Genomic DNA, 23,080 nt, shown 5'->3' with positions numbered 1-23,080 from the left:
CCCTATATACATTTCGGCCATTTGAAAATAGCCGGATCTACAAGCTCAGAACGTGTCCGTGTAGATCTGCTATTTTCAAAAGATTTGTATGCATTTTATTTGAAAACTTTGTGAAATGGGACATTATGCATTATGAGTACTTTCTATGTTTGACACTTTAAGTACATTTTAGTACCAATACTTTTGTTCTTTTACTCAGAGTATTTCTACATTGCCGTATTGATACTTTTACGTAAGTAAGAAATGTGAGTAACTTTTTCCACCACTGAAATTAGGTGCACCTCAAGCAGCAACCCCCTGCCCACTCCAACACCTGTTGCTATGCAACACCTTGATTGATTGATCGATTGATTTGATTGACACTCTAACACTATAACTGTAACTATATCAGTTAGAACAGTGTGGTTCTCAAACTTTTTCACGTCAAGGACCCCCAACTTGACATCTATTAGCCCGCGGACCCCCATTTGAAAAGATATGCCAGGGACCCCCATAAGAGAAGATTTTTACGGCTCTAGCAGTGATTTTTCAACCATTTTAATTTCAAGGACCCAGTTTGACATGCATTAGGGCTACGGACCCCCATTTAATGCCAATTCTATCTCTGGGACCCCAATTTATTATTGTAAAATCAATGTTAATTTAACTCCAAATGGACCCGTTAGGGTCCACTTGGTTCCATTTGAACACTCTCTGAGTTACAGACCTAAGGGTCCATTTGGTTCCCAACTATCCATCATTTAGCTGGGGACCCACTGAAACTGCCTCAAGGACCCCTGGGGGGTCCCTGGACCCCACTTTGAGAACCAATGAGAAAGAAAATACATGCATTGAAATTACTTTAGGTACTATGCATCCAAATCATCCTCAGAGTGCCAGCGTTTTTTACCATGTTTTGACGATCTTTGGACAGCCGCAGAAGCCACAACGTGCACGCGGATGTAAAAAAAAAGTGTCCCGGGGTGGTGGGGGAGGGTCCCGTCTATCCACTGGAACAATAACATCTAGATTGAAAATGGCTGGTTTTCACCATAAAAAAAAGAATCCGAGCTAGAAGTGTTTTTTGACAAATCCTAATATTAGGAATGGACGGAAGTGAAGTTTTTTGGGATGACGTCACATCCGTCGATTCCTTCCAGCAGAGTCGAGGGATCATTCCTAAGTTGCGTTAGAGCACCCTCTTGTGGAATTTTCAAAACAAATGTTTTGGAAAAGACGTAGATCTACGTCCTTGGCACTCAATGTGTTAATAAGGTCTTGCTCTGACCAGTTGATCCATGAGCCCTGCAGGCAAAGTGAAGTAATTGACCCCTTAACCTTCACTCTTCACAGCGCAGTGCCTGGAGGAATGGATGTTACAGGTGATCGCCTCTGTTTTTCTTGGCATTAAGCCCAGAGCCAACCTTGGCCCACTCTGCATGCACTCTGGTCAAGAGCTCCTGTGCACTGCTCCACATGACGCTGATAGCAGCCAGGTGTCATCCACATAGTTTCCCCCCACCCTAAATTCAGGTTCTCAAAGTGGGGTCCGGGTCCTTGAGGGGGTTCCAGGGGGGTCCCCAGTTAAATATTCAAGATTGCTTTATTTGTCATTTGTTTTCCATCTGTAAGCAGTGCTAGAAAAATAAACGAAATGATGTTTCTCCCAGTAAGAGACAGCAGAATTCATAAAAGAATACAAACAAACAAACAGTGCAGAAACATACCCTATCGACCTGAATAAAAGGTCCTAAGAAAAAAGAATTCACACTATAAAAAAAGCATACCCAGATAAAAACAAAGTATTAAAACTAAAACTGAATGAAATTCATCCATAGTTAATCTGGTTCAACTAGTTCATGAGTTGACGCATAGGAATGCATACACCTCCCAAAGTTCATCTACTATAGAGATCTACAAGATCTACAAGATCCGATCTACAAGTTCACAACCCGTTGTGAGCTTGTAGATCGGCTATTTTCGGAGAGTTGGTGTAAAGGGGAAAGGAAGGGGAAAGGGGAAAGGAAGGCGTTGATGTAAAGGGGAAAGGAAAAAGCCAACGGTCAAGTTGACTATATTGAGGGTTTCGAAGGTTAACTGTCTGAAAATACATGTTTAACATGAATCCAACATATTGGAACATGTCTATGAACCTACAGTATCTATATCCCTACTTCATCTCTCTCTCAGCTATAAGGGGTCCTTCGCCTGAAAAACATTGAATACCCCTGGTTTAGTGGACTAATTGTTTTGAGTTGGTGTTGGTAGTCATGGTTGCCAGTTCCCATCTTATATTGTGTGGGAGTTCTGACTGCTCCAGACCGTACTGAATAACTGCTAGCTTGCATAAGGTCTTCAGACTAGGATTTAAGTCTAAGATGTACAGGTCATCAACAGAGGATGATACGAGGATGATACGATCTCCCACCATGCAACAGTACGTCCTAGTCACCTTAGACGGGCCTTTCCCCTTGGCCTCAACCTTCATCCAGGAGAAGGTCTCCAGATTGAATTTCCACAAATCATTGACAGTCTGGCGACCGTCGTGACCACCATATATGTACAGCTCTCCATTGTAGGTAAAGGCTGAATGACCGCCGCATCTATCTGAAACAAACTGTGCAGAAGGCGTGCTCAACCAGCAGTTGGTCTCAGTGTCAAACACTCTGATTCTGTAGGAGTAGTTCCACAGTTCCCACTGGACTCGTAGGCCTCCAAATACAAATATCTTTGTCCCGATGATGTTGGCAGAGGGATCCCGTGAAACAGGTGTTGGAGTTCCTCTGGTGTTAATTGCAGACCAGACCATTGTGGTGGTGTCCAAATTGTACATGTCAGTAGTGAAACTAGAGTTGTGTTGTCCTCCTCCATAGACATACATGACCTTTCCCAAGACACAGGCTGAGTGGTTGATCCTCCCCTCTGGGACGGTCCCGGAAACCTTTGGCTGGAACCATCTGTGGGTGTCGACGTCAAATGCATAAAGCACGTTGCAGTACTCCTTTGGTCGATACTTACACCCTCCCCATGTAGATGGTATCTTCTACCAGCACAGCTGTTTGGTCCTCGTGCGTGTAGTGCATGTGGTTGCCTCCGATTGTCAACGGAGTCAAACTCCTCCAGCGTAAGGACACTGGGTTGAAAACATTCACAGCTAACCGATCCACGTAGTCAAAGGCGTACACCTCGTGCTCCACTGCAACAGCAACACAAGGGTACGTCTTTCGCCCTCTACCCAGACACAGCATCCAGTGGAACATTTCTCCCACGTAGTTTAAATGTTGTCCTCTATAAGTAGAGCCCTAATGTGCGTGTTACCGCTTATATCGGCTCAGTGGCACAGATGTCTCACAAAGGTTGACGAATCGATTAGATGGGTTTGGTTTGGCCAATCAAGGAAGCTGATGACTGTCGGCAGTGAATTGACTCGCCAGCGAATTCACAGTTCTGTTTGCATCTGTTGATGAAATTGTCAATATATTTAGTCTTAGTTTTAGTCATCTTAGCTACGTTTTTATTTTGTTTTCGTCAGTGAAAAAAGGTGGTCGATGAACATTTTTCGTCATAGTTTTAGTCGACAAAATCAACACTGGCACACACACACACCACACACACACACACACACACACACACACACACACACACACACACACACACACACACACACACACACACACACACACACACACACACACACACACACACACACACACAAGAAGGAGTGATTACTTGGAACTCCCTGCCGCATATCACTGCAGGCAGCATAAAAGTGGAGTTCAGTAATTTGACATTTTGACCTGAAAATATCAAACTTTTTGCTCACATTACTCAAGCAGTTAGTTGTTGTTTTCCAGTGAGTGATGGAGGTCTTTGTCTTTGCTGATGGATTGCTTTTCTCCCTGCTGTTGTTCCGTCTCATGATTGATGGGCTAAACGATCAAGTTAATTGTTCACAAGCTTATTTTGAACGTGAAGAACACGGAAAGTGAGAAATCAACCTACTTTATAAAAGCGCCAAATCAATGTTTACGAATGTGTGCACGTCTGTAGTTCACGTATCCAGTGGTGTAAAGTAACTAAGTACTGTACATTTACTCAAGTACTGTACAATTTTGAGGTAATTTTACTGGAGTATTTCCAATTGTAGATACTTTTACTTCTACTCCATTACATCTCAGAGGCAAATACTGTACTTTTACTCCACTACATTTATTTGAAAACTTTAGTTTTACCAATTACTTTGCAGATATAAATCATTACATTTAAAATGTACATTAACCACTTTAGCCCTATTTTACGCATAGGCTATTTGAAAATAGCCGATCTACAAGCTCAACGCATCGCATCGCAACGCGTTGTGAGCTTGTAGATCTGCTATTTTCAAACATTTGTTGTACTTTTACTTTTGGTAGGTAGCTACTGTAAGTACATTTTGATACCAGTACTTTTGTACTTTTACTCAAGTACATTTTTAATTCGGGACTTTTACTTGTAACAGAGTACTTCTACACTGCAGTATTTTTTCACTTAAGTACTTTTTCCACCACTTTCTCGAGAACCAGTGTTGCCAGGTTTTGCAAGAGAAACAAGCAACCAGGTTTATGAAAACATGAGCCCAGCATGGGCCACAAAAGCACTTTAAACCTACAGTATATACACCGGCTATTTGAAAATAGCAGATCTACAAGCTCACAACACGTCGCAATGTGACGCGTCGATACATAATGGGTGCATTCGGAAATACAGCACTGAGCGGCCAATACAAACTAATAGGCGAGTGCGCTACGGTGCGCAATTTCCGAACGCACCCAATGTAACATATATATCACTGAGGACTTGGAGATCTGCTGATCCGACCAACTTCCCATATGATATGGGCATGCCCGTATATGGTCATAGCAGTCGGATCGGCGGTTCTGGACAACCAGATCTCCATATATGCCTATATGGGCGCATCGGTCGGATCTGGACAACCAAACAAATACCTCAGTAATCATCCACATACAGTAGATATCAAAGGGGGCTTAGCCACTTAAACCCCAGCATTGTATCGTGGTGCAAGTAGCAGATCGACAAGCTGTGAGCTTGTCGATCGGCGATTTTCAGCAAAAGCTTTCGCCACGATAACAGAAAACAGAAAATACACTAGTATTGAGCCCTGAGGGACTCCAGTTATCCCATATGGAGTTTAAGTGGTTAGGCCTCTGCCCTTCTACCCGTGTGCAGTGGTGGTAGAAGTACTCAAATGTTTTACTTAAGTAAAAGTATCAACACTGCAATGTAGAAATACTCTGTTACAAGTAAAAGTCCGGAATTCAAATTTACAAAAGTATTGGCATCAAAATATAGTAAAGTAAAAGTACTCATTATGCAGAATATCCCATTTCAAGTTTTCAAAATGTATTAAAATATTTTGAAAAAAGCCGATCTACAAGCTCACAACGCGACGCGATGTGACACGTTGTGAGCTTGTATATCTGTTATTTTCAAATAGCCGAAATATATAGGGCTGAAGTGGTTAATGCATGTTTTGTAATATTAAAAGTAACTAGTAACTGAAGTTTTCAAATAATTGTAGTGGATTAAAAGTACAATATTTGCCTCTGAGATTGGAGTGGAAGTAAAAGAATTGGAAATTGGAAATACTCAAGTAAAGTACAAATACCTTAAAATTGTACTACTTACTGTAAGTGCAGTACTTAAGTAAATGTACTTAGTTACTTTCCACCACTGCCATGGATGCAGCATTTACTATGAGTGAAAGAAATGCAGAAGGCCTCCTCTCTCCATGCCCATACCTGAAGGCAGAATAATGAATCCATGCAACATATTCTACACCAGACCAAAATGCTATGTGATATTGAAATCACATCAAATACTATAACCGGCCAAGATTATTATAAGCTATTGAAGGGTTTTCAGGAAATGTACGTGTACCTGGAGAGGGAAGAATATCTAACACTAAATTAATGAATATAGTCGCGCGCGCACACACACACACACACACACACACACACACACACACACACACACACACACACACACACACACACACACACTTTTAATTGCATGCATTTCTAAACGAGGATGAAGATACTGAGCAGAACTGGTTTTGACTTCATGTGAAACTCATGTCTGCACAGAGAAGATCAGAGATCATAGAGTAGTGTGTGGAGAGGGCAGGTGTAGAGCTACATCTAGTGGCTGAATATTGTATATACAAGTATAGTACTTTTCAATTCTTATGGCACTCTTAAGTCAGTGGTTCGCAAAGTGGGGTCCAGGGACCCCTCAAGGACCCTTACGGATCTGCAACTGTGAGAGAATCTAAATGGTACCAAATGGACCCGCCAAATACATATCATTTTGGGGGTCCTTGACATGAAAAAGTTTGAGAAACACTGATATAGAAACTTTTTTTTTAAACTTTAGGATTGACAAGACGCAAGAAGCAAAGATTTGAGTTGCAAATGTTTGCTTTAAAATACATATATTTGCATATTCAAAGATTTCAAAAATAGCAGATATATATAAGCTCGTAGCTATGAGCTTGCATATCTGCTATTTTTGAATAGCCAAATAAATCTAAAATGACAATGAAAGAGATGTGTTCCTGGATTGAATGAGTTATCATCAGCCTTCAACTCCAGAGCCAGAAACAGTCACTGAACATGCTGTGTCATTGCCACCCAGTCATTTAGTCCTAACAGGACACCAATAGACCATGAATCATATAACAAAACAATACAACACAATATGACAACAATACAGCAACAACAGCTTGAATCACATACACACAAACTCCAACACAATCAGTAGCAACAGCAGCAAAGAAGAAGAAGAAGGGAAAAAAACAAGTTCCTACCCTGAGATGTCTTCTTCTTGGCTTCATCAGTTGTGTAAGTAAGTGATGGCCAGGGTCAAACTTTGGATGTCATGGACTAAACTCATTGTAGACCCCCCTCTCTCTAGGTCAGTGTTTCCCAACCCCGGCAATCGGACCCTTTTTGGGCCGTGAGGAATGCTAGGGTGTGCCGCGCCGTTTGAAGGTGTGAACCCAGCCCCTCGAGAACAATAGCGATTGTCCTGGTCGGCGTTGGCAGACATTTTTCAAAATGGCCACCAGCAGTTTGTCAAACCTTCCTAAATCACCCTCTAGCACCGGTGTGGGCAACTTTGATGATGGAGAGGGATGATGGAGAGGGCTACAAGCTCACAACGCTTGTAGATCTGCTATTTCCAAATAGCCTATGTATGAAACTAGAAGTTCGGCCGAACGTCTAGTGCCCACGCAGCGCCCACTTGGCAGGCCCCCCCCCCACCGAAAGAAAATAGCGTTTGGGGGTACAAAATCATGGGATAAAAAAGGAGGTCCGCGGTTCCCCCCCCCCCCCCCCCTTAGGGGTCCCTGGAGACCCTTGGGGGTCCCTGGGGGTGACCTACAGACACGGCGAAGGAAAACTGTAAAGCCACAGCCACGCATGCAAGATGTTGCACATGAACTCTGCAGCCGCACTGAGGCGCTCCAACACAAACACTCTGACATTAAGCTTCACACAACAAACATCAGCACCACACACAACATTCACCACACAGTTGTTTTGAAAGTGAAATATCCCTTTAACACAGTAGAACCAAAATTAGCAGAAATGACTACATTTCCCATGATGCCCTGTGATGGTGCAGCAACGTGTCGCTGCCATTACATTGTGTCCCAAAAACCCACAAAATACACTAAAATGAAACTCTTTAAGGCAGGGGTCTTCAACCTTTTCAGGACAAGGACCCCCTAACTCAGAGAGAGATGAAGCAGGGACCCCCACTATATATTACATAAAATTGTGTTGCAGATTAAAGCTTTTCATAGATGTTGGATTCATATTAATGTGTATTTTCAGACATTTAACGACATAAACCAGGGGTCTTCAACCTTTTCAGGCCAAGGACCCCCTAACTGAGAGAGAGAGATGAAGCAGGGACCCCCACTATATATTACATAAAATTGTGTTGCAGATTAAAGCTTTTCATAGATGTTGGATTCGTATTAATGTGTATTTTCAGACATTTAACGACTTAAACCATCAATAGTGAACTTTCACTCTGTACTTGGTCTGCTCTTTTTTCCCCTCTTTGCCGAAAATAGCAGATCTACCAGCTCCGAGGCGTTGTGAGCTTGTAGATCGGCTATTTTCGGCTAAAGTTGTCCTTAGAATAGGGATGCTAGGGTTCAAGTGGTTAAGTTGTGAGCTTGTACTGTAGATCGGCTATTTTCGGCTAAAGTTGTCCTTAGAATAGGGATGCTAGGGTTCAAGTGGTTAATGTAAAAAACAATGATCCTATCACACAGAGATTTGGCGGACCCCCTGTAGCAACTCTGAGGACCCCCTAGGGGTCCCGGACCCCCTGCTTTAACGGGCTAATTAGGTAGCATTGATGACATTTACCAGACTAACGTTCATACAGGTTGTTGGTAGGATGTGTAACTTAGCCGTTTCAGTCACGACAACAGCGTTAAACGCATCCACCACATCACTCTCTGATCTCCAAGCAAGTTGGAGAACACTCTAAAATTTTACTTTAGCTGGTCAATTTAAGATGACAACCGCAACAAAGGTTAGTAGTAGACCTGTATGTATGATGATCAGTTATTATTCCAGACAGTGGTCTATCCAAGACGTAACACGTTTGAGACCAGGTCTCAACCAGCTCTCCTCTCTCTCTCTCTCTCTCTCTCTCTCTCTCTCTGTGTAGCGTCGCTGTGTGTGTGTGGGGATGGGAGGGGCTGTGCTGCTGCTGCTGCTACAACGTGTGAGAGATTCTTCAGTCACAACGGTGTCTAACCGAGTTATACTTCTCCAGTACAACGGTGTCTAACCGAGAGCTATACTTCTCCAGTACAACGGTGTCTAACCGAGTTATACTTCTCCAGTACAACGGTGTCTAACCGAGAGTTATACTTCTCCACGCAATGGTGTTAACCGCATGCTAACGTCACTCGTTCGTTAGCTTAGCTACACGCTAACGGCTCATTATAGGCAGCGCTTGGCTAATAGTCATGTAACCCAACTAACGGCAACACAGTAATGGACATAAACATTCACATACATGCTTTAGACACTATTAGCAGGCTGCATTAACAACCAGCAGCAACAGAATCCAAGTTGCAGGCCACGTTAGCAGCTAATGCTGTGTGTGTGAGGGCACGCAGCCGACACAGAGGCGCCCGTGCGGCTAGGCTCGTGCGCTGGGTGGGGTTGCTTGTGCGAGGCTTGTGCGAGGCTCGTGCGCGGGGGTTGCTCGTGCGCGCGCGAGCAGACACACTACCACAGCCACAGGCAGACACAGACAGCGAAATTGTCAACGGCGCATGCGCAGGATGCCAATTGTAATATAGATAGGGCTAAAGTGGTTAATGTATGTTTCATAACATCATAATTTATATCTGCAAAGTAATAGTAACTAAAGTTTTCAAATCATTGTAGTGGAGTAAAAGCACAATATTTGCCTCTGAGATGTAGTGGAGTAGAAGTAAAAGTATTGGAAATTGGAAATACTCAAGTATAGTACAGATACCTCAAAATTGTACTTAAGTACAGTGCTTAAGTAAATGTACTTAGTTACTTTACACCACTGTTTACATTATATTTTGGGAAAAAATACTAAGAAATGATCAAAACGAGGTGTTTACAGTCTGGTCATATTTACATAATTAGGGTTATCGACCTGGTATCCCTATTTTGGAATATTTGTTTTAAATATCGGGACCACTAGCAAGTTAATTGTTTGAACTTAACCACTTAAAATATGCCATCCCTATTATGGGCATGTCAACATTATTTTTTTCTTCTTCTAAAATAGCAGGTCTACATTACAGATTGTGGATCTGCTATTTTCAAGTACAAAATAGGCCTACAGTAAGTGTTATTTTGTTGTCAGATCCAGACACGTTAATCATTGTCCACAGAGCTCACAGACATGAAATGAAGTAACACTGCAGTGTTTACTGGAAGGCTGGCTGGCAATGGCTTCTGAGATATAGTGTCTTTTATTAGAAGGATAATCCCTTGAGATGTGTCATCTCATTTTAGAGGGTGTCCTTATAACAGAAATACAGAGAATACAATAGACAAAACAGTACAACGAATACATCATGCATACTGTACATCAACAGGACAAAACAAACTTGACAAAACAAAACGGAACAAAACCATAAGACATAAGCTCTCTTGAAACTGGCCGCTCCCACCCCGCCTGAATACCCACAAAATAACAGACTTCATGCATTAATGATGTAAACATGTAAGGCTACGAGAGCAAAAACAGGAGTAGCAGCTACAGACGTTGCATACATGCACATGCAGTAACATGCAATGACATGCCCATGTAGATACACATAATACAAACATGCACATGCAGTAAATAACTCATAATTCACAGGGCAGATTGTAAGAGACAAAAAAACAATCAGAACCCAATTAGAAGCAAGAGCAGGTTAATTGCAGATGAGTGAAAATGGATGCTTTAAAAATATTAAGGGAGTTAATAGATCTAAGGGAACTGGGGAGATCGTTCCAGTCGGATGGGGCTTTATATTTAAAAGCACGTCGACCAACTTCTTTATTGATTCTGGTGGGGATGATGAAGTAAGGGTACTCTGTATTTCTTAGGCTGTATGGTGAGCTGAAAGGACGTAGATATTGTTTTAAATAGTGAGGATAGTTAAAGTGTATGCATTTAAAAACAAATAGCAGCCAGTGATGTCCCTGTTCACTTCTGGACCTGTGTTGACCTGAGTGTTCTGCCCGGTGGGGGTAAATTCCTCGTTGGCGGTCACAAAACAAGAGCAAATTTGGTTCCAGAACAAACGAGAACAAATTCCTCATATCGTCATTGTCAAAAAGCACAGAAGGATATTGCTGACAGTGGTTACACAACAATTTAACATGAAAAGGCCTTCTGATATAACAAAGTTTTTTGGCCTGTGTAGTGGAATTCTGGATCAATCAGCAATCGATGAGGCACATAGGAGTCGAGACAATATTCTAGGTGGTGATGATTATGCTTCATGTACATGATATCATGGTCAGAAGTATATTAACACTCACTCACTCAGAGCTCAGGGCAGAGATCATAGTTATACTGTAGCCATGCTTCAAGGACAAACTGAACTATAACAAGGCTGTACCAAAACAATAGCTATTAGGCCTAGTGGAGACATCTAGACTCTTACAAGCTGCTAAATTTCATAATGTATTGTAGAAGTATTATAAGTAATGGTAAAATATAAAGGTTAGATATAAGCAGCCATATAATTTCTTCCTCAGCTGTTTTAATTCGATAGGAAGGCTGCCTGTTCCACAGGCGCAGTGCTGTCGAGCAAAAAGCCTGGTAGTATTTGTGCATTAATTAAATCAGTGTCCTATGTACCTATTCTGAAGAAAACCTGGCAAGTCAGCCACTGTACGCTGGCTGTACACAGTCATCAATTAAACATAGTCCAAGTCTATTCCCTGTTTTGGATTTCAATAATTTGGTCAGTTCAGTCAGAGCTTTCATCGCACATTACATGAAAATATTTTTTGGTTTAATTACGAAAATCGCCACAGACACATTTGACTGTGTACGCACTCAAATGACACGTTGGTGACCCCTGCTGAAAGAGCATCAGTATAAAACACACACATCTTACCAACCAATACACTGTAGGCGTGTAAAACGCCTAAAGTTCTTCCTCTGCCTAGTGGGAATGTGCGTCCAATAACATGGAATAACATGAAACATGAAAAATCTGATAGATCCGACAGTTTTGCAAAAAACAGCCTCCTGGTGTTGCTATAACAGGCCAATCTGAAAAAGGTTCTGGTGCTCTGGCGTCCAGGGAGTGTGTGTGCACAGTTTCACTGTGATCGGGCCAACGGTGCCAGAGATTAGCTGCTCGAAGACGGACGGACGGATGGACGGACAGACGGACACACAAACAAACACACACACGCACGTGCGCGGACGGACGGATGGACGGACGGCCAGACGGACGGACTTGGTGTAAAACATATAGTATCGGCCATAACTTCGGCCTGGCGGAGACAACAGAACAAAAGGGTATCTACACATGTGCACATAGCATATCCATCCATACAGTACATGAGGTTTAGATATAAGGTGCATGAGCATAACATTATTTATGACACAAATGAATGATTGTAGAGCCAAAGCAATTCAGGGCTACTATTCATTCCACTATGATGCACCCCTGCCTGTGTGTTGAAGAATTACACTCGATCAAACAAATCCTCTGCTGGCTTCACCGTGTTTCACAACAACCCACCCTACCACCCACTCACTCTCTCTCTCTCTCACACACACACACACACACACACACACACACACACACACACACACACACACACACACACACACACACACACACACACACACACACACACACACACACACACACACACACACACACACACACACACTCATTTCACCAGTCCTGTGGTGGAGGAACTAGAGCACACAGTGCTGTTTAATGAAGAACAAAATGAACCTGCTAACGCAAAGCTGTCTCCTGTGTATATGGGTGCATACTCTGCACGTAGTGAGTGCTGAAGGTAGAAACATTCTCATTTATGGTAGAGACAGATTAGATTGTGTTATGTTGAAATGTGTATCTTTGTTTTGAATGTCTGTTTATATTTTAAAACAAACATGGAAAATAGGCAACTTAGCACACAAGTACAATTAGTATGGCTTTTTCACCAGTCCCTGTTGTGACTCAAATTTAAACTAGTCTGGCAGAATACAGTAGCCTACATGGGTTGTTGGCTTTGTTTGGATCCTTCAACATTAATTGAAACTGTGCAACTACAAATACTAGGCTACTGCATTTTGGAGGGGTTATATAGCAGGTGTACTGTCAATGTTTTAAATATTAACTTACATTTCCTTCAATTCTACTCAGGGTCACGATAGGAGCAGCTGTGAAACACTTCATAACTGAGTCTTATTACTCTCATGGTTTCACATCATAACTACAATACACTACAATGACAATAGTGATGTATGGTCTTTCCATTTAAATTATATTAATATTGATATTGATTGATTGATTTAAAATTGTATTAGTCAAAAAGAATGTAAAACATCACAATTACTTTAATAATACTTTTGTCTAAAAGGTCTGTCCAAAATAGTCCTTGCGGACTTGTTTCCGTTGGGGTCCTTGCTTGGTATTCATTTCCTAGACACAGTAGCAACCAAACAGTTCAAAATCAACATAAAAATACAGAGAAGAATAACACTATGTACAAAAAAAGCAAAAACGCATGAAAAAATAAATAAATATATATATCAATTAATTGATATGTTAATAGTTCCGTTCAGTAGGTTCCGTTCCAACCCAAACTGACCTTTTTCAAAGTCACAATTCAACACTGAACAAATCCGTAGGGGTGAACCTTGTTGCCTCTGTAAAAGTAATTTTCTCAGCTGATTCTTGTACTGTAGCTTGGGGTCACCTCTCAAGCTCTGTCACTCAGCTAGTAATGGTGATTGGAATATCTTAAAAGATGTGAATCAACTCGTTGCTACAACAACTGAACAATAGTGAAGCCAGGTCGACATTAGACATAGCAGGAAACATGTATGAAGTAACTGAAACAAACCGGTTGTCTAATACTGAAACTACTACTACTACGCTACCCGAACACAGCTATAACCTCCTGCAACTGTAACCACAACAGTAACCTCCTATGGAAGTCACAGGTGTACTGCACAAACACTGAGGAATTGTAGGCTACATTGTTGCGTGTATAAGTTTAAAACAATCATGGCCTGAGCGTGTTTCTTGAAAGAAAGATCTAATTTACATTAATTCAATGGGAGGACATAGAGAAACGTGTATGATGTTAAATATCCAGTTATATTGGTTAAATAATGTAAATACCAGTAACCAGACTGGTATAAAAGCCAGTGGGATGTCATTGTTGTTTTAGCTGTTTTCTCTGGACTTTGTCTCTACTTGAACCTCAAATGTTGCAATACTGCAAGAACACAACAAACACTGCTCACTGGAATCATCTTCCAGGAGATTTGCGTAACATCAAAGGACAAGCTTGTTTTAAAAGCAAACTTAAACATTATAGGCCTATATTATTCTTAAATTACACACCGGATTGACTGTGCCATCTTAAATTAGCTGTTTTCCTGTTGGATTCTCTTTTTTCTTTTTAAATTGATTTATTTGTGTGATACTTGACTTTTTAGTATATAGTTTTTGTATATGTATTTTTGTATGTGATACACTGATGGTGAAATGTTTTATATTGTGATTAATGTATATCAATGTCTGGACCCCAGGAAGACTAACTGTCGTTAAGGTGGCAGCCAGTGGTGGAAAAAGTACTCAAATATTTTACTTAAGTAAAAGTATCAATACTGCAATGTAGAAGTACTGTTACAAGTAAAAGATTGCAATTCAAAATGTACTTGAGTAAAAGTACAAAAGTACTTAAAATACCAAAAGTAAAAGTACAAAAATGTTTGAAAATAGCCTATGTATAAAATAGGGCTAAAGTGGTTAATGTATGTTTTATAATATAGTAATTTGTATCTGAAAAGTAACTAGTAACTAAAGTTTTCAAATAATTGTAGTGGAGTAAAAGTACAATATTTGTCTCTGAGATGTAGTGGAGTAGAAGTAAAAGTATTGAAAATTCCAGTAAAGTAAAAAATACCTCAAAATTGTAAGTACAGTACTTGAGTAAATGTACTTAGTTACTTTCCACCACTGGTGGCAGCTAATGGAGATCTATATAATAAACAAACAAACAAACAAACAAACAAACAAACAGCATAGCATAAAGACAATACACATTGTTCATTCTGGTCTGTGACCTGAGTTGCACTTGTTTTGGCTGCATGGCTTTGGGTTGAGAGACAGCCTGTCGGTCAGTTGATTATCAGGCTGAATCTATTGTGTTGTTTCAACTTCCAGGCTACACAGGGTGGACTCTGTGTGGACTGGGACAGTGGTCGTATATTGATGAGGGCGACAAAGTCTAATATCGTCACCTTGCTAAACTAATGGCCTAAGTCATTTTTTGAGGAAAATTATATTTTTGCCTAAGTCAGCTCCTCATGACACTGGCCACCTCTGGTAAAATCGCCCATCTCCTAATTGAAAAGGATCATGCTATTCCCGCCCCTTTTAATATAATGGCCTAACTCCCTAGTGTGACTTAGGCAAAAATAGGCAATTTTTTGGGCCTAAGTCACTTGTTTTTGTGACTTAGGCCAAAATAATTGTCAAATGATTTTGACTTACGCCAAAATCATTTGGCCTAAGTCAGGTTTAATCCTATTTAAACCTATTTAAATCTCTTATGTTACATAACTGACAGACAGTGACAGTGTTATTTTTAAATGAATAGTCATAATTTGTTATAAACGTTTTGGGTGAAATTATTAAGAAATATCCTATAGTTCTGTTTTATATTAGTTTTTTTTATTTTTCCTGAAAAACGACTTAGGCCATTAGTTTAGCAAGGTGACAATATTTAATTTGACTGCCTACTCTCTTGTCTCTGTACAGAGTCTGGTGATGTCAGGTTGGTGGGAGGAACCAGTCACTGTAATGGCATACTGGAGCTGAAACACGAGAGAGAGTGGAGACCGGTTCACCGTGGTCCTTTCTGGACAGGGGCGTCATCAGCTGTAGTGTGTAGACAGCTGAAATGTGGCACTGCTATTTCAACAGAAATACAGCGTGTTGATTCCAGGCAACCTACATGGAATATTCAAGATCTATGTGATGGGTCTGAATCTTCACTGAGGGAGTGTGGACCACTCATACACTTTACATCTGCTTATATCATTAAGGTGATCTGTACAGGTGAGACAAAACAATTCAGGATGCTTCTCTCTAAATTTACATAGGCCTATTTACTATTTTACGGCCCCTAGGGGAGGGGAAATTGCTCTTACTTCTTCACCCAGCAGATGGCTACTCAGATGGCTCTGATGAGCTCACGGGAGGAGCTGTTAGGGTTTAAGTGTCTTGCTCAGGAACACTTTGACACATACATTGGGTGAGCTGGAAGTCGAACCAGCTATCTTCTGATTCCCAGACGGCCTCTCTACCTACTCAGCTATGGCCGATATAGAGCACCGAAGTCCTGACGTCACTCGTTCATCCCCAGGTTTGCGGAAGTAATTTCTCTATGGAGAATAACATCATCTTAGAATCGTCTCGTATAAGAATTGTGGTCCAAAAATAAACACCGCGTGTCGGCGTTATTGTCAGGGAGGAGGTTCTGTATAGTTTATGATAGTCAGTCACTTATATTTGATACAGTCTGTTTCTGGCGAAAATGTAACTAATTTGGCGGAAGTAACATTAGCGTTTTCTCACCGTCAGTTGATGCTTCATATCCATAAGAGTCAACCCGCCGTGGTCATTTGTTTATTTTTGGAACACAGTTCTTATTTGACGCGATATTAAATACGTCTATGGGATTCAGAACGGGGGTGGAAAACTGCGAACCAGGTAGACAAACAAAGGATGTGTAAATGACGTCAGACTTCGGCGGTCTATAGTGTGCGTGCGTGTGCGTGGCGACAGAGCTGGCATTATCTGGTCTGAATCTCTCTTAACCCGTCCCCCACTCTCTGTCTCTCTCTCTCTCTCTCTCTCTCTCTCTCTCTCTCTCTCTCTCTCTCTCTCTCTCTCTCTCTCTCTCTCTCCAGAATCTGTGAGGTTGGTGAATAGTTTCAGGTTGGTGCATTCAGAGCATGTAGGTAGTTTGTGTTCAGGCAGAGTGGAGGTGAAGTTTAATCAGTCGTGGGTCTCAGTGTGTGAAGGTGACTTTGACCAGCAGGATGCACAGGTGGTCTGTAGGGAGCTTGGCTGTGGGGCTCCTTCAGTCCTCCAGGGGGCGGGGGCGCTCTATGGAGAAGTGGAGGCTCCAATGTGGACCAAAGAGTTCCAGTGTGAAGGCAGGGAGTCTGTTCTCCTGGACTGTGGAACCTCAAACTCAACTAGAAACACCTGCTCACCTGACAAGACTGTTGGACTCACCTGCTCAGGTAAGATACAAACTATAGTTTTGGTTTGGATTATTATTATTAATATGGGCTGGAGAGTGAATGCTGTGGACTGAGTGAATGCCGTGGTCTGAGTGAATGCTGTGGACTGAGCGAGGGCTTGTATAGTAACACACACGGACTGTCATTGGTTAATGAGTCAAGTGGTGATGGCAGACAATGTTGAGTGAACGGTTCATCAGAGGCTGCCACTAGATAGCATAGAGGACATTCTTAACACCTGGTATCCTATAGTTTCTATAGTTTCAATGCAGATCATTCTTTCATAATATATTGTTTAGACTGATGCTAGGTTCTTGGTTTACTGTGATCCTAGTTTACTGAGGCACTACACTGTCTCTCTGCATTTGATGTGTTTACCTTATTGTAAGTCGCTCTGGATAAAGAGTGTCTGCTAAATGCCTAGATTGAATAAATTATTGCTTGGTTTGGACAGAAATCCTCTCTCTCCATCCACTATCATTGAACAAAATAGTTTTACGGTTGCTACATATACATATTATTTTTTGATGAATCAGACTCTTAACGTGGAATAGTGCCTAAATATGGGCTTAGACGAGCTTAGTGAATGAGGCCCGATGTATTTATACAGTATAACTGACTTACTGACTGACTGACTGACTGACTAGCTATTATATCAGAAAGTAATATTACTTTTTGACAACTTCAGCAAACAGCAAACTTTGACAGCCAATTGTAGCCAATGGGGAGGAATCTGAAAAATCTGACAGATGTAAGGTGTACCAATTTGAGTGAGTTTTGGGCAAAAAGCTGTAGGAATGGCAAAACATGTGTTTTGCAAAAAATCCTCAGCCTCATGGTGGTGCAATAATTTGGCCTCTCAAGAGCGTGTGTGCAAAGTTTCATGCCGATCAGTCCAGCAGTGCCTGAGATTAGCTGTTCACAGACAGACAGACAGACAGAGCGAAAACTTAATCCCTCGCCTTTGGCCGTTCCAGCCTGGCGGGGATAATAACCGCTGCTATGCAGAAGGAGCTGGCTGGTTGGTCAGGAACCAATCAGAAGACTGACAATGGCTGAACTGAATTCTGGTCGCTATATGATTCCGATCTGGGCAACGTTGATAATTTTGTGGTGTGACCGGCCTTTACTCTCTTGTCTCTGTACAGAGTCCAATGATGTCCAAGTTGGTGGCAGGAACCAGCCACTGCAATGGTAGACTGGAGATGAAATACCTGGGAGAGTGGAGAGAAGTGGATGATTGGTCCTGGAACCAGAAGTCATCAGCTATAGTGTGCAGGCAGCTGGGCTGTGGCTCTGTTGAAGCAACAGAGAGGTTTCCTGCTCCATCATCTGAAATTAGAGTGGTGGATAGAATCTAACTGTGATGGGCCTGAGTCTTCATTGTGGGAATGTGTAGAAAGGCAAAGGCATAATAATTCTTATATCATTTCTACTTATTCCGGTCACCAAGTGGGGCTGAACTGTTCAGGTAAGACAAACAATGACAGTACTTTATTATTATTTTCCATACCTTAGATGTAACACACCAAACGCTCATGCAGAGTTAGCTGTTTACTCAGTCCAAAGTTCAAATAGATAGCTAAGCAATGATTCTGAACCATTTTGGTGATACAAACCATTGTTCACAGGTGAGTTCCTGCCCACCACTATGGAGGTGGTGGGCATGCAGGAACGCTTGATGTTGGCATGGCGTACAGTCCTTCCCTGTAGTGCTTACCACATCACCTTCTTCACATAGCAAGCTTTCTCTCTCTCTCTCTCTCTCTCTCTCTCTCTCTCTCTCTCTCTCTCTCTCTCTCTCTCTCTCTCTCTCATCTCTCTCTCTCTCTCTCTCTCTCTCTCTCTCTCTCTCTATTCTATTATTGTAATCGGTTGTTTATTCCCTGCGCAATGGATGAATGAAATTTATAGTGTGTGGTTCGGATGAATGGCATGCATAGTGCAGCACAAATATTTCTGTTTCAATAGACTATCATCTTATATAAACATAATTGACTCAAGGAATTGACACTCTCACTTATGCTGATTATAGGAAATTTTTAATCACAGAGATTTGTTGAGAACAGGAGAGAGGGAAACCTTTGAATGTTGTGCACCCGGCCGACTTCAACCTCAAGACCTCAAGGCCTCTCTCTCTCTCTCTCTCTCTCTCTCTCTCTCTCTCTCTCTCTCTCTCTCTCTGACAGGCTCATGCCTAATGTATGCTTTATCGCACGGTGGTGTTGCGTGCCGAACATATCTCTCTATCACTCTATCACTCTCTAGAGATAGATGGATGGATGGATGGATGGATGGATGGAGAGATGGAGAGATAGAGAGATAGATATGATAACCTCCATTTCTGCTCTGTAAATATCTGCTGTTTCAGCCAATCACACGTTTTGTTTCAGATCTATTTAAGCCAAACATCACCGCCTTCGTCAGCAGGGTTTCCGAGGGCCAGCAGCAGGGGCTGCAGGTGTCCGAGGGTTCCAACCTCTCCATCACCTGCTCCATCCAGCCACAGTACCCAGGAGGCTCCTTCCACCTCACCTTCACTGGATCCAAGACAACACACAACCGCACCCAGCCAGCTGTCAATCACTCTGCCAACTTCCTGTTTCCTGCAGCAGACCACACCCACCAGGGGAACTACAGCTGTGTTTATCACATCTCTGTTGTTTCTCATAACTTCTCCTCTGAGAGCGAGCCCCTCTCTCTCACTGTCACAAGTAACCTGACATAAATGGACTTTGTCCAGCTCTGTTTGCATTTCTCTCTCCCATAGAAACTCACTACCAGGTGAAAAGAAGTGTCTGGCTCCATTATGTACAGAGTACATGTGGTCTATACCAGTGGTTCTCAACCTGTGGGTCAACAGTAAATAAACCAACATACAGTATAAGTGTAAGGGTATCTGCACATTCATAAAGTGACAATTTAAGGACTTTTGTGTCCTTCTTAATACTTAAACATAACACCATTACTGTGTCGAAAGTAATCAACAAACTATACTATAAAAATTGTCAAACATTGGCCAAATCTGAAATATTACCTGAGAGAGAAGTAAAAAGTTTGAAAATAGCGAATATATTGAGCTAAGATCTGCTATTTTCTAAACTGTTGAAAAAAACATTAAACATCTGGAATAGTTTTGAAAGATTTGAACGATACAAATATTTTATGGGGGTCCCTGGCACAACATATTTTCAGATGGGGGTCCGCGGCCATTTTGTGGGTGATTGATATGAAATAGTTAAAGAACCACTGGTCTACAAGCTCCCCAGGACAACAGTGGGGGTGGGAAGTGACAGGGAACACAGTAATAGGCCAATATCTCAACGTATTCACATATAATTATCTTAGGCTACATGTGCATGAATTATGAATACAAGTCAATTTGTTTGTCGTGTTACTGTGACATTAATTACCACATTTGGAATACATTGTTTTAATACATTAAGGTGTCATCCATATTGCATCATTAAAATCACATTTATGATTAATAGAAATTGTATATTTGACCAAATGTTGTCACATTTTGGGAAGCCTAGATATCATATTATTGGCTTCACATTAACATGTGAAGCCAACATTTATATAATGTAGTTTTGTTGGCTAATGTGTGGCTATCGTTATCTGGTTTCAGGTTAGATGGTTAGGGGTGGATTTAACTTGCTTTCACACCCATTACCTGACTGCCAGAGTGTTAAAAAAAATGCAAACATCAAATACTTCCAGATTATATGACCATTTGAAAGTTTAAATTCTTTAGTTTCATAATCTGTAAACAATTTTGCTCACACATGCTCCGTAATTTCACATTATATTTGATGTAATACTCCAAACGACGAGAAAACTGATTTTCACTCACCAGCTGTCCCAGTTTTCAAGGAGCCCTGTTTGTTATCCGGGTTTTATTTCTATTGATTGGTGTATTTTATTGACAAAAATGCATACATTATAGGCTATATATGTCAAACGGATTAAAACACAAAAAAGGGTTTGCATGTTCATAGAAATTGAATGACCTGTCCTGTGGCACAAGAATAATATGAATGTGAATCATAATTATTTAAATAACCCCCCAATTCAATATACCTAACATGTCTTGTATTTGCATTTTGGTTTAATTAGATTTATTTTAAGTGGTGTCACTCAAAGTAATAGCCCTGTGAATTGAAAATTAGCTGAGGCAAGCTATGGGCTTTGTTGAACTGCGTCAGATTCAGTAATAACCCCAGAATCAGAATCAGAATTACAAGTAAGGTGGGTGAAATTCTTACAGTATTTGTGCATGCCTGCAGCTAAAAGATAAGTATTATGATTAGAATATAAAATAAAGGAGGGTTGGAGACACATGGAGTGCATGATTATGTAACTAATTGCATAATATGTAACTAATTGAACACAATAATTAATAGTCATAATACGAATACATTTCCTCAAAAATGTCATCTTTTTGCCACAGCCATACTGTAGCCTACAGCACAAAATGAGCAGTCAATAAAATCACCTGAATAATATTGTGTACTAGCGGTGGTGGTAAGTAACTAAGTAAATGTACTCTTAGTTTACTCTAGTACTGTAGGCTACTTAAGGACAATTTTGAGGTATTTTTACTATCTTGGTTACTATTTTGATTATTATTACAAAACCACGTCAGTGTTCAGAACTATATATATATATATATATATATATATATATATATATATATATATATATATATATATATATATATATATATATATACTTTGGAAGCTAATTCGGCAACATATTTGCATGAAACACACAACACTTTGAGAATCAATAATGGGGGGGTGGGGGTGTCCTGTGTTTGCCCTTACTTCAGGTATTGGCATCTTTAAATGATAGTTAATAACAAAATGAAAATATTTGGATATTACTGAACTTATTTAATGTCTAGAAAAAGGAAAATAAATATCACTTAAGAAATCCATGCAAATCCTCCAATTCTTTAGATGTACCAGTAGATTTTACAATACCTGTTATGCACCTTAAAGACAGGGTGCCTGGATTTTCTTTTTTTTTTACTTTAAAAATTTTTATCCCGCGATTTTTGTAACCCATTTTTTTCACCCGGTGCCAATTTCCTAAGTGATCCTGGGCGCTACACCAGCCCTACACCAGCACTACACCAGTCCCCCACAGTAGGGAGGCCAGGGCCGAGCTCATGCTTCCTTCAGGCATGAGAGCCAACTGACCTTCTTGTCACCTGACAGGGGGGAGTTTCCCTGGTTGGACGTAGCGCGTGGAAGGAACACGTTATTCCAACCAGTTCCCTTCCCCTCCATCAGGCGCCCCGGCTGTCATGGGGGAGGCGGTATAGCGACCAGGATTACTACATGTTTTTGTGAGGGTATTAACTACCCTAGGTGCCTGGATTTTCAGTGATTTTTTTCCCCCCCTAAAACATAATCATCAGGTATTATGGTTATACTAGGAGGAAGATTTTTTTCAAAAAAGTGTACAGAAAGTGTTAAAATTATGCTTTTATGTGGACACGCCTCCAGTTCATTAAGTATACCTGGTTCTCACCTTAGCACCTCCTCCACCACCTTAGCACCACCCACCTGTCCTAGTCCCTCCTCATGCCCACACCTGTTGTGTTATGATAATGAGGGGGAGGGTATAATTTTACTGTGTCATTAAAGTGCTGTTTTTCTATTGGCACGTTTGACCCTCAAGGTTTCAGCCTCCAGGAAGAAACTCAAAATAGTCAGAGAAGACATAAAACACCATAAAAACACCACCAGGGGGCTTAATGAAGTTCTATCAACCCCATAGACACATGAAAATCAGAAAAGGTCCAAAAGCATGGCACCACCTCTTTAACTGGGCTTTCGCTTTACAAATTATTGTAAAATGGAGGGGATCAAACGTGCCGTGCCAGTCCAGATCAGCTATTCTTTTTCTCTACGTAGTAGTATTGAAATAATTGTGTGGCTTCTGTTGCTCAAAGAGTTGAGATTGTCACTATATGCCTTAACATAAGACGATGGGTTTAAGTTTG

At 41.1% G+C, this 23,080-nt stretch overlaps 1 protein-coding gene and 1 long non-coding RNA gene across 4 annotated transcripts in view; both read left to right on the top strand.

Moving 5' to 3' along the window:
- LOC308096711 overlaps positions 1-23,080 on the top strand; it is a 776,952-nt gene that overhangs the window by 438,478 nt on the left and 315,394 nt on the right. The gene's annotated exons all lie outside the window — the stretch shown is intronic.
- On the top strand, positions 12,472-20,942 carry LOC308097098 (scavenger receptor cysteine-rich type 1 protein M130-like). 3 transcript variants are annotated; one of them, XR_013934183.1, is made up of 5 exons: positions 12,472-12,590; positions 15,572-15,871; positions 16,726-17,081; positions 18,231-18,535; positions 19,458-20,942. XR_013934183.1 is itself a non-coding variant. In XM_080444693.1 (4 exons), exons 1-4 carry the CDS (start codon positions 12,509-12,511, stop codon positions 19,790-19,792), a joined length of 1,056 nt encoding a protein of 351 aa, XP_080300819.1. In that variant the 5' UTR covers positions 12,472-12,508; the 3' UTR covers positions 19,793-20,942. The 3 variants fall into 3 exon arrangements, 2 of the variants coding, with proteins under 2 accessions (XP_080300819.1, XP_080300820.1); XM_080444693.1 differs by lacking the exon at positions 18,231-18,535 and having other exon boundaries at positions 16,726-17,064; XM_080444694.1 differs by lacking the exon at positions 19,458-20,942 and having other exon boundaries at positions 18,231-18,684.

The sequence above is a fragment of the Gymnoscopelus braueri genome, assembly GCF_963280865.1.
Source record: "Gymnoscopelus braueri genome assembly, chromosome: 12".
NCBI classification, from domain to species: Eukaryota; Metazoa; Chordata; class Actinopteri; order Myctophiformes; family Myctophidae; genus Gymnoscopelus; species Gymnoscopelus braueri.
Note: the sequence above shows the minus strand (reverse complement) of the source record. Positions and strands in the feature narration are given on the sequence as shown.

Coding starts and splice junctions, on each gene's coding strand:
- LOC308097098 (XM_080444693.1), top strand. CDS start 12,509: ATGAAGAACAAAATGAACCTGCTAACGCAAAGCTGTCTCCTGTGTATA. Junction 12,591..15,571: donor GCACGTAGTGAGTGCTGAAG/GTAGAAACATTC, acceptor GTCTCTGTACAG/AGTCTGGTGATGTCAGGTTG. Junction 17,065..19,457: donor TGTTGGACTCACCTGCTCAG/GTAAGATACAAA, acceptor GTTTTGTTTCAG/ATCTATTTAAGCCAAACATC.